The sequence below is a fragment of the Squalius cephalus genome (genome assembly GCF_949319135.1).
Source record: "Squalius cephalus genome assembly, chromosome: 15".
NCBI lineage: Eukaryota > Metazoa > Chordata > Actinopteri > Cypriniformes > Leuciscidae > Squalius > Squalius cephalus.
Genome location: NC_137136.1, coordinates 1,538,236 through 1,551,295, shown reverse-complemented (window position 1 = coordinate 1,551,295; position 13,060 = coordinate 1,538,236). Strand labels below are relative to the sequence as shown.

Here is a 13,060-nt window from a genome sequence, read left to right as displayed (position 1 = left end):
TTTGTCTCAGAGAGAATGAGAAACTGAACCAATGAAAATTTTCTGAACACAAGGACATCCACTCATGCTTCAAACAGAAATCCAAATCAACTTCAGCCATGACTGCCAGCAAACACTAAACGACGAGAGCCTGGGAAACTACAATGAGCCAAACAATGCTCTGGACTTATCGAGCCTAATTTGAGAAGTTTATAGTCGTGACACGCAGATATGAGCCATTGGCAACGTCCTTATCAACAGGGCTTTGATTAATAACGGGGAATGTTTTGTCATTATTATCGCAAACTGAATGCTCTCTCCAAAATTTTTTCATATCCCAGTATATTAGGATCTGGAAAGCTCGTGAGAAACTGGTCGTAATTGAGCAGAGGAGTGGAGAAGCCATTGATTTGTGAATAGTCCGCTGTCTGCTGAAGTGTGTGTCTTATTAAAGCTTTTGCAGAGCCAGAGTACATAATTACAGCAGCTCGCACGGGAGAACGCAGTCGAATCTGCATTACACAAGCCAGACAAGAGCCTTCAAATTAGTACTTGCTTTACAGCTGACAAAATAATACAGAGAAATCTCCTGGGAGAAGGCAACAAGAAGAGCCCGAGGGAAATCAAAGATGATATATTCTGACAAATTACATAAAAGTCAAATGATATGTCAGAAATATCAGACAAAATGTAATGTTTATATATATAGATATATTTAAAGGTCATAAACTCCACTGCATCACTGATATGAATCGTTAAAAAAAACGCAGGAAAATTGTGCTAGCAGAAAAATTATTGAGTAAACTAAGAAAAGGTTATTTATTGATCTTAATATTGCAATGATTTTATTATTTATTTCCTGGAAATCTTTCTTGTCAAATCAATCAATCAATCAAATTGAATAAAATATGTATTTATTTAGGAATGAATACAAATTGTATTAAATGTATTTTTAAAATAAGTACATTTAATTTGAACTTAATACACATTTTTACTCTTTTTTATTTTTTGCATGAAATGTTTTGAGTCTTCTTGACAATCAAGATTATTAATATGTGAATCAATTGATCACGACAGAAGCATCATCACATGATAAACATTGTGAGCAAAAATCTTCAATAAATAACAACAAAGCTCACAACTGTCATTTTTGTTCAGTGATACGAAGTCTAAATACAGATAATCAAAGTTATCTCCACGCCGTCGGGAACAGACTCGTGACGTTTTGCACGCCTGGTGTTTTCAGTCGCTGAATCGAGACAATCACGACTTCCTTGTTATTAGTGACGGATAAAGGCGGGATTTTCCACATAATAGGCAGTGGAAAATGGGGAGAGGATTACTTCCACCTTATTTAACCACAGACGGCACTGTCCGGTGGGATTCTGTACGCAAGAGCTAAATGCTGAACACGGACAACCATTACAAATCACTGTTTGATTGGTTTTTGCATTTGATAAGCTTTCATATTCCAGCCATGTTCATTAGGGGTCTGGTATGGGATAGGGAAGTTTGTCCAACAAACAAATATCTTACCTATGATTTAACAAAAACAAATGCACACAAAATATTTTTTTAATTAACAAAAAAGCACAAGGATCAAATGAGTCGCATCAGCAGACAGATTTTAACGGGGTCATAACATAGATTTTTATTTTTTTTATATATTCCTTGAGGTTCACTTATAATGACGTTTTTTGCACACACACACACAAAACAAATATATATGTGGAAAAATTATTTTCCATCTTCATTCTGAGCCTCTGTCAGAAATTATACATTTTTAAGGCGCGGCTCCTTTAAGGCTGGTCAGTGACTGAACACCAGTGGGCGTGGCCTATGGTGCGATGATGGGTCACCATTGGTGGATGTCGTGGTCTGGAGGCGGGCATATGCAAATGTATTTCACGGTGTGATGTCACAGATCCCGCAATATCAAAACGAGCTGTTTTTGTAGCTTGATTAAATAAACGCTTAGTTTATAATGAGGAGGACGTTTTAAGCTCTGAAACTTACAAGATGTTTTAACGATACAAAGACTTCTTATTATGTCAAAAGATCCAGACAAATTTGATTTCTCATGTCATGACCCCTTTAATCACAGCTAAAATCTGCATGCATCTGAACATCAGCTATCTGGCTCGGTCATTTTCTTTTGTCAATGACAGCATTTAAGCCACTTCCTCAATTAAGAAGCAGCCTAATAAAGGATTGGGATTCGTTTAAGATGATTAGCCGTGTTATCAGGGCAACAGAGTAAATCCAAGGTTATGTAACCTAACTGGCATTGTCATCAACCAGTGTCCAAGTTCCTTTGCAAAGAGCGGACAGCCTGATCGAAACAACGAACAGACACAATACAGACACTTCAAGTATTTATTTAGTGTGCTTTGCTCTCTTTCTGTGGAAACACTCAAAGTCAACTCTTTCCAGTCATACTTCCCAGTTTATGTAGAGCAGCAGCGCTATTGATCTCATAACCTTCAGAAAGCTAATAGACATTGCATTTTAAATGCATTGATTCAGAGATTTTCGAGTAAAAACATTCCAAGGTGATTCTGCAAAAGTTTAATCATAATCTTGAGAGTTGCACGCAATCTAACACTGCCTTATTATGCCATCTTAAAGATTCCTAATGTTGTTTTGGAATAGGTTTCCTGCAATAGGTTTACGTGCATCCAAGGTCAAAAACACTTTAAAATATACACTGCACATCTCCTCATTTCTCAAAGAGTCTGAAACGGTTCGTTTGAAGATTCAGACTCTCTAAACTCCGCCTCTCTGAGAGCTGCTCTGCTCCGATTGGTCAGACGGCCCAGTCTGCTGTGATTGGTCGACCGCTTACAGCACGTGTCAAAAATGAAAAGCACATTACCATATCTGAATCTCTGCTCTTCCTCATCGCTTGATACACAGTGATATGAACAATGACGTCGGTTTTAATGTATTCCAGCGAGAGTTTAATTCCTTATAAAGTGCATGAAAATGCACAGAAAACCGACAATGTCGACAACACGAACCACTACAACTACAGTGTTTGAGGGCGGGGCAAAGTAGAAGTTGTTCAGAGGCAGCCAATGAAGATCTTCGGCTAGTATTATGCAAATATGTTAAACATTTTTTACCTAGGTTTTTATTTTTTATTTATTTGTTTATTTATTTAACAGGGACAATGCAGTCAAACAGAGTTACAATATAAATCCTGCAACTTATAGAGTTTATAGCTAATGCTAATTTTCAACTCCTGTGCCTGGTTGGGCTTTTCTAAGTACATTATAAAACAGATGCATACAAGTCTGAAACTTTCACATTTCTTCAAACATGCACTTGCAACATGCAATTGCTGCCGACTTGTTTCTGCACTTCAGAATCGATCCTTTTAGAAGACAAAAAGTATTTGTCGTGCACTTTGCTCTTTTACATTAACAAACAGCTATATTACACATTGCATGAAAATTAATATTCAAAAAAGCACAATAGAGGGACTTTAAAGACTCACATGCACCATAATTGCATGAAAAAAATCAGTTATTTCCATGCAGTTGAGTTTGGTCAGTTTCAAGCTAATCATTTTGTTCCTTAATCCTTCATGAGCAAGTCTGAATGCCGGACTGGAATGATGCAGATGACTTTGTGCGCTCATAAATAATTCATGAAGATTCAGAAATTTTCAAGTGGAGAAAAAATAAATAAATTCATAACATGAATAAAACACATCTGATCAATTATTCAGCGCCACAGCCGTCAGCATTTCACATTCACAAGAACGGTCATGTTGAACAACTCCAGCATCCGTCCTCGCAGAGAGAAGGCCTATGGCTACAGCGGGAAATGAACATCCGCCTCCAATGGAAATACGCCATGCATTTTTCAAACTTGTCATTCGGCACTTCAAGAGAAATGGTCCATAAAATTTCGTTTTAAATGTTTGAGACAGTGCGCCTCGGGATGTCAAAAGAAGCACTACATTTCAACTCAAAGTGAATTTGGTCCATATGAATATTAGCTTCTTAACACAATTAATTATAAGGTCCATCCCAATTCATGTATGCACTGTTCTGGCATTAATAAAATGAGAAGTGTTTTCACACTGAAAATTCCAAATGGAATAATAAGAACACTTTAAATAACCTGATGCTGCAATTAATTAACTGAATGAATGAATGAATGAATTAATTAATTATTAATTCACTACACTGTAAAAATATATATGATCAATACGTTATGACAGCATATGTTTCAACTTTTTTTATATAAGTTAGCAAGATTCAACTAATTTTTTAAGTCAGTTTGATGTAATTTAAGTTGCAATGGCTTAAACATCCAGGTTGCTTGTACTTAAAGGGGTCATATAATGGTACATGCACTTTTACAAGTTGATTGTACTGAAATGTGTGTTGGCAGTGCCTGTACACAACCATCATATAATGATGGTCATGAATCATGAATAATGATCTTCTTATATGTTTTCCCCTCTTAAATCGAGCCGTTCGACCGTGTGACATCACACGGTCGGACGCCCCTCCCACGATTGTTGATTGACAGCAGCGTTTCAACACAGACCCGCCCTGAGCGAGCTGTCATCATAGTCCGCGTGGACATTGTTGATACGCTGGAGCACTGTCTGTGAGCAGAATGGCGTTTAAGCGATTGTGGTGTTCTGTTCTCGGGTGTAATAAGGAACACAGCATCATTTTGATGTTCCTAAATCCGAACCGCTGAAGACGCAGTGGCTGAGTTTTGTTTTCGAAGGGAATATTCCCCACGATCAACGTCAATGCTTTCATGTTTGCGCAAATCATTTCACACACCAGACTGCTTTACAAACGAGGGTTAGTAACGTTATAAAGCTGGTTTTGCTAAGAAGCTGCTCATGAAAAAAGGATCGGTACCAACTATTCGTGTTCCTGCTGCACCTCCAGAAGAAGTGAGTGTAACGTTTTATTACCCTTTATATTAATCTTTATATTAATCTTTGCAAATCACTAGCACGCTTCACGATGAATGCGGCTGTTTACACTCAGGGTACATTACGGCATGTTTTCTATGTACGACGTTCTCAATATAATTCATAATCCCACGTTTATAATGAACAACGCGTTATGGTTATTGTGTTATGGTTATAACAAACGGTGTCCGCACAGAGCAGAGGGGCGGAGTCAGCAAAGCTCATTATCATTTAAAGACACATGCACTTAAATGGCGTGCTGAAAACAGAGCTGTTTTTGACCAGGTAAAATTAGTGTTTTCTTACAATACTAATGAGAATTTTTAATTAAAGTATATTACAAACTTTTCATTTAGACCCTAAAGAATCATATTAGCTTGTACAAAAATGGCATTATATGACCCCTTTAAAAAATGTAAGTCAGCAACTGTTTTTTACATTGTACATGGTGGAGTACATAGCGTGTATAGTGCGTCATTTGGGACACAACTATAGTTTTAAACTAGTACAGCTGGATTTCAAAATGGCTCATATTCTGAAAGCAAAGCTATTGGAGTAACTTGAGTAAAGCTGACATGATCAACATTTGCAAATGGTTCCCTCTGCATAAAAAAACTCTCTAGATTAAACACTTAAATATGGAAAAACTAGAAAAGCTTTGACTACTGCTCTTGCACACAAAATCAAAGCACATGTGGGCAATCCTGAAACGGACTCTTAAGCCATTGCAAACTGCTGAAAAAAGCAAACCTGTCGCACAGATTTTATATTGATTGAGGTGCCAAGCTGCTACTGTAATACAGTACGGACTGTAAAGGCAACTATACTTACTAAGACTTTATAAGCAATAAGCCACATGAGCTGTTTCCATCCAAACTTACTTATGCACCACATTTGAATATGGCATAAATATAATACGTATTAAATATATATAATACGAATAAAACGTCAAAATCGCCTTTTCCTGGGAAATTGGTGCAAAATATCAGTAATAATCTTAAGTTTCTGCATTCAGGCTCTTTTTCTCTCCATCATAAACAAGTGTGTCTCAGAGCGTCAGACGAAACATCATGTTCTCTTGCGTTCGGATGCTGGTGTTTGACTCTTTGCGCAACAAACCAGTGCGTTCAATTACGAAAATACATTAATTTAATGTGGTAAGAAATACCAGTTTGCAATATCAAACAGCATAACGGGTTGAAATAACTGGAAGCGAATGACACCGGAAGCCTCGACGTATTCGAGGTGGACTTTAAAGAAGAACTTCAAAAAGTTACAACAGAAATTTGACAGTCATACAAATATTTGGTTTTCAAACATTCATAGGTTGATTAATCAGCCAATTTTTCAGGCAATTTGAGATGCTGATAATCATGGCATTGGTTGATTAATTAGCAAAAGTTTAGGCACATCAATTCCAAAAATCAAACAATTTTGATTCAATATTGCAAAAAATAAATGTTAATTTGACATCAAAAATTATACAGTCAAACCAAAAATTATTCAGACACCAGATTTAATTTTTTATATGTTTTTCACTAGTGTGTGCAGGACACTATAGTTCATTTATGCAAGTGAGGAGAGCAAAATAAAGTAAACTGTGACATATTATACCCAAAAATCCTTCCTACAGTGACTACCAGTAAAGATTATACAAATTTGGGACCAAAAATTATTCAGACCATGTTTTGCTGAAGTGTGTTTTCTTTAATTGCTAATGCTCTTTTTACACACAGACTGAACAGAATGAAGCATTGCTTGGTGATTGGTTGAGCTAAACTGGTATTATCTAATTGTGTAGTTAAATTTAACAGCTGACAGATATTCAACATAATTCATGTGTGAGACAGTCTAACAGAAGGACGGACTAAACCAGTCAAATATCAATGAGTTCTGCTCATATTTTATTACCATTTTCTAAACTATAGCGAATAAACTGTGATAATGTTGAAGGTGTCTGAATAAATATTGGTTTGACTGTATATGCATTATATTAGATATCTGTTTTGTTGGAACAGTGTATGCCAATAGTATATAATTATAGATGCACTTCTCAGTGAGAACACAGCTGTTTCTGTAGGGTTATGAACTGTGTGAGTGGCATGTGAGCATCTCCTCAAGTCACCCAGAACAGCCCGGCGATAGGCGGGATGACAGTGAGGTCGCGAGAGGTCGCGAGGGGTCGCGAGGGGTCGTTCGGGACACAGGCATTGGTGGGGTCTGGGAACGGCTGTTTAAACAGAGAGAGAGCTGCTTTCCCCCACTGGCACCAGTGAACATTGTTCCCACTAATCCTTCAGAGCCGCCCGTCCCCGTCTCACCGGGACAAAACACACAGCAGGGAACCGGGACACACACAACACACACACACACGGAGATCACGGTGTGATCAACAGCGCTAAAGGCAGAGTAAAGCGGACGCAAGAGTTTGACTTCTTAACACCTGCCATAACAACAACTGAGGAAGGAGATTGCATAACAATGTTTACTGCAATCCTAATTCTGAACAAAAATACACAACTGTTAAAAAGTAGGAAAGATTGTTTTTCCAAGGCTGCATTTATCTGATCAAAAATACAGAAAATCAGTGAAATATTGAAAATAGCAGCAAATCAGCATTTCAGAATGATGATGTGACACTGAAGACTGTGGAAGCTTAATAGCACAGAATAAACATTTTAAAAGATAATTGCGACTTTTTATCTCACAACTGCGAGTTTACATCATGCATTTCTGACTTTATTTCTCAGAATTGCGTGAGATATAAACACGCAAGTTATATAGTCCAATTCTGAGGAATAAATGACTGACTTTTTTCCTCAGAATTGCAACTTTATATCATGCAATTCTGACTTATATCTCCCAATTGCCTGTTATAAAGTCAGAATTGCGAGATGTAAACATGCAATTCTGAGAAATAAAGTCAGTATTGCGAGATGTAAACTCACAATTGGGAGAGAAAAAGACAAAATTGTGAGATAAAATGTCACAAGTACCTTTTTTATTTTTTATTCTGTGGCGGAAAACGAGCTTTCATAGAAGACTGGAGTAATGATGCTGAAAATTCAGCTTTAAATTGTAATAATAATTAATAATTTTACTGTATTTTTATCAAAAAACCCAGCCATGTTGAGCCATGAAACCATGCCGACACCAAACTTTTGACGAGTAGAGTCTGCACTCACGAATATATCCTGATAGCATGTGTGCGCATGTGTGCTAGAGATATTCAGGGTTATTATATTATGTCATGCACATTGAAAGCTTTTGCTTCCTACGAGCTGCACATCCTAATGCATTAAAGCCATTTCATGTGCACTTCAATTTGAAATGATATGTTATAATGATAAGCATCAGCTTAGGGTTTTAAAAAGAAAATCACTGCATTAGAAAAATAGTTTTTGATCATCATTAGAAACAACATGAATGATGCAAAACTGTAGTAGCATTTCAAGATATAACAACGTTCAGTGTCTTTCCCACCAGAATGACTCTGATAACACTTTATAATAACTAATGTTCATTAAAATAACACATTTAGTTCAGATTATTAGTTAAAATATACTTTGACAACAGTTGCTTTAAAGTCAATGCAAACACATCAGAAAAGTGAAGTTAGCTCTTAATATTTTGCTATTATAACACATTTTTAAGTGTTCAAAATCTTTTTGTCTTCACTTTGAACAATATATCAGTAAAACTTTACAATAAGGTTCTAATAATGAAAAACACTTCGAAAGCATTTGTTAATTTCAACATTTACTAATACATTATAAAATTAAAAGTTAGTATCTATTAATATAGACCCGAGTTAACATGAACGGACAATGAACAGTTGTATTTTATTAACTAATATTAACAAAGAATACTATAACTAATGTATTGCTCATTGTTAATGTTAGTTACTGCATTAACTAAAGGGAGCTTATTAAAAAAATGCTTTAAAAATGCAAAAATCTTTAATTTTACATAAATGACACTTGCTTTGATATTGTTATCTATTGCAATGACATTAACATATTTTGCATGTGCAAATACTTTTTGGGACCACTGTACATGATCTACTGTTTAAGGAGGCATTAGAATTGTTATAAAGAGTCACTTCATTATCTAAAGTTAACTAATGGGAACTTATTGTAAAGTGTTACCAGTGCATCTATTGTTTTATCCAAATCTAAAAAAAAGAAATGCTTTAAAAATGCAAAAATCTTTACTTTACCATAAAACACACTTGCTTTAATATTTGATATCTATTGCAGTGGCATTAACACATTCATTTTGCATTAGCACATGCTTTTTGGGGCCACTGTACATGATCCACTAGCATAATATAATAAGGATGCATTAGTTAGAATTATCACTTCATTAACTAATGTTAACTAATGGGAGCTTATTGTAAAGTGTTACCAGTGCATCTATTGTTTTATCCAAATCTAAAAAAAAAAAAAAAAAAAGTGCACATTTAACATAAAACACACTTGCTTTAATATTTGATATCTATTGCAGTGGCATTAACATATTTTGCATGTGCAAATACTTTTTGGCACCACTGTACATGATCTACTGTTTAGCATAATATAATAAGGATGCATTAGTTAGAATTGATATAAAGTGTCACTTCATTAACTAACGTTAACAAATGGGAGCTTATTGTAAAGTGTTACCAGTGCATCTATTGTTTTATCCAAATCAAAAAAAAAGAAAAAAAAAAAAAAGTGCACATTTAACATAAAACACACTTGCTTTAATATTTGATATCTATTACAGTGGCATTAACACATTCATTTTGCATTTTACATGATCCACTAGCATAATATAATAAGGATGCATTAGTATAAAGCGTCACCATTAGAAATCTTACCTGTCATACTCAGCATTGTCCTTGTCGCAGCGAGCGTCTTTGTGTTTCTGCCAGTCTTTGCCATGTTTGCATGTGGTGAGGAGAACCACATCTTCAGCATTATGGACGTGATAAAGCGCATTCCTGGTGTCAGATCCAATCCCAGTCAGATAGCGCTTGCCTTTAAAAACCAGCATGTATTTCCTAAAAGGAGGGATGGTGTTGTACTTTAAATACCCTCGTTCTCCTCCAGTCCGAGGATGATCTTTGGAGAATAACGGGATTGAGATGTCAAATCTGGGTCTGAAGTTCTCGGTGCTGATGCTGGCTTTGGCCAACATGGCTTGTCCGATGTCAAACCCCAAATCCTCCGTGTAATCCGGCCATGTGCCCGAGTACAGGTTGAAGATCAGGTGGTTACGCCCGTTATTCCACAGGTTCAGGTTCTGGATCTTGGTTTTGAGGTTGTGAACGTACTGAGGAGAGAGCTGGTCTCGGTCCAGGGTGTCGAGGTTCAGAACGAAGAGACAAGCCTGTCCCGGGTCCGAAGTGAAGAACCTGGACCCTTCGATGGAGGACAAGATGTTCTGGTAGCTTTCCGACATCTTCTCGCCTTTCTGTTGAGGGTAGACATAGACTTTGAAGCCATTGTTCTTCTTGCACAAGGAGAAGTCGAAGCACGAGTCCATTCTGCACTTGTATGATCCAGAGTTGTCATCTCTTCTGTGTCTCGGAGAAGTCCGGACATTGTAGTCTTCGGTTTGGGTCTGATCCCAGGGAATAAAAGCTCGGAGCGGATCTGAGAAGGGGGGCCAGTGTGGATGAGGATCATTCCCTTGATTTGGACTCCTTCTGGAAGACGGTCCCTGCAGGTAAAAGAGGAGAATGAGACACACACCTGCAGAGGACAGAATTAAATAGCGTTTTTTGGCCTGCATGTGTCCTTAGATCCAGATGGAGCGGTTTGCTGATGAATCTGGAGGTTTTAACTCTTGCTGGACAGCATCTTCTTCCACAGACCTGCAGGGATTTGATGCTCTCGACTTCCACCTTATGATTCCGATCCCAAATCCAGAGCATGTGGGCGACTTAACCTGAACCCCCTTTTTATGGATCTACCTCTCTCCTTTCCAGTGCCTGGTCCGCATTAGACAGCATCTAAACTACTGTCTGAAGACACCTGACCTGCTCTGGATCAACGAGAATCATCAGAAAGTACTTTCAGAGACGTGTTCTTGAAATCCAGGCTCGGGGAATCTGAGAAGTTCCTCAGTGATGGATCTCACGTGATGTGTGTATGTGTGTGTGTGTGTGGGTCAGAAAGATCCTGTCACAAACTTCCCGGCCGGATAAATCCCCACAAATCCGTGTGTTCTCACATATTTCACGGCTAAAATAAATCCTCCTCTGGAATCGAGCAGTTGCTGTTTTGGAAACATCACAAACGCGTTGTTCTATCCCGTGTTACACTCGTTCAAAGCCCTTTCTCCGAAGCCGATGATACAATGTAACATTCCAGCGCTTTAATCCGAAGCGTCCAGTTGCGATTGTTACAATGTAGCATTCCAATCCCCTCAAGACTCCTGATGACGTCGCGCGCCTCCGTCACGCACCGCGCGCTGTGATTGGCTCGCGTCATTTCCGGTCGAGCCGACGCTCCTGTAACCCGTTCATGACCACAGCCGATGTGTCTTAAAGCAGCAACTACATATCACTGCAAAAAATGTGTTTTAAACAAAGATACGTTCAAACCATTTCACTAGAGTAAGTTTGTTAGATTTGAGATGATAAAAATACATGTACTGTTCAAAATTAATACAATTTAGACCTAGACACGTATGTGAAATTGAATCTTTGTGAATGTTTTCAGTGGCATAACTCACACTGGGGTCAGAAAAGTCACTGAAAGCATGAAAAGTTCTATAGTAGAAGACAGAATTGACACTAGAAACTTGATTCAAACATGATTTAACAACAAATGTTGCCAAAAACATTTATATGTGGCACAGTTTGATAGGAAAAGAGTTGTTTTTAAATGATAACATAAAAAAAAAATTGCATTAAAACAAAAATTATGGCAACATAAATTTTTGGGTGCACTATTCCTTTAAAGATATATATATATATATATATATATATATATATATATATATATTTTTTTTTTTTTTTTTTTTTTTGCAAGGGTGAATTAAACAGCATTTTGATTTATTATATTTCTTTTAAAGCAGTATTGCATATTTGGAGAACAACGATGACAAAGATTTAATATAAACATACATTTTTGGGTGCACTAAAGATACTTTTTTTTTTTGCAAGGGTGAATTGAACAGCATTTTGATTTATTATAATTCTAAAAGATATTTTCAAACCATTTCACAATTTGAGATGATAAGAATAGATGCACTGCTCAAAATTAATTCAATTTAGACACTTTTGTTTTGCTTGTCAAATGTTAGAATATGTTTAGGCTTAATTTTGATTAATCCGTGACATTTTTCTAAAACAAAAGTAAATCATTCTGAAATGTCAAGGATGTATTTATCTTTGTGAACACGTTTTCAGTGGCATAACTCACACTACAATAAATAAATAAAAATCCACTGAAAGCATAAAAAGTTCTTTCATACAAGACACTCATTTTACTAGAAACTTGGTTGAAACATGAAACATTAATTTGTGGCACAGTTTGATAGGAAAAGAGCTGTTTTTTAATGACAACATCATAACAATTTATTATGGCAACATTAATTTTTGGGTGTTAAATATATATATATATATATATATAATTATTATTTTTTTTTTTTTTTTTTTCAAGGGTGAATTAAGCATTCACAGCATTTTGATTTATTATATTTCTTTTAAAAGCAGTATTGCATATTTGGAGAGCAAGGATGACAAAGATTTAATTTCAATAAAGTCATGTTGAATAGTTCTCTAAGTTCACAGTGGATACTTGGAAGAAACAAGGCTTTATAAATGCAGGTTATTAAATATGTCAGCCAAATGTTCCCTTGACTTGTTGGTCCAGCTGCAGGGCTGGAGGAGACGCGGTTCCTCGGGACCGGCTGAGACGGGGAGGTATGTAAAGCACATTCCTCAGCAGTTGTGGAGCCGTGTCAGTATTCGGGTTCTGCCACGGGCCGCTGATCAAAGCCCAGGTCTTCCTCCTCTCCTTTCCGTCCAGCATTCCTTCCATTCGCTCACTCTTTCCTCGGGAGATAATGTTGCAAGTCACATTTTTATTCGAACACGGCCCGTTCAGATGCATGTGAGTGTGTTTGACTTCCACTGAT

At 36.8% G+C, this 13,060-nt stretch overlaps 1 protein-coding gene across 1 annotated transcript in view; it reads right to left on the bottom strand.

The window, feature by feature from the left end:
* The window catches only part of ext1a (exostosin glycosyltransferase 1a), a 66,091-nt gene extending 54,729 nt beyond the window's left edge, over positions 1-11,362 (bottom strand). The window contains exon 1 of the mRNA XM_079894386.1: positions 9,789-11,362. Coding sequence (XP_079750512.1) covers positions 9,789-10,705 — 917 coding nt within the window. The 5' untranslated portion in view covers positions 10,706-11,362. The remainder of the gene's footprint in view (positions 1-9,788) is intronic.
* Positions 11,363-13,060: the final 1,698 nt, after the last annotated feature.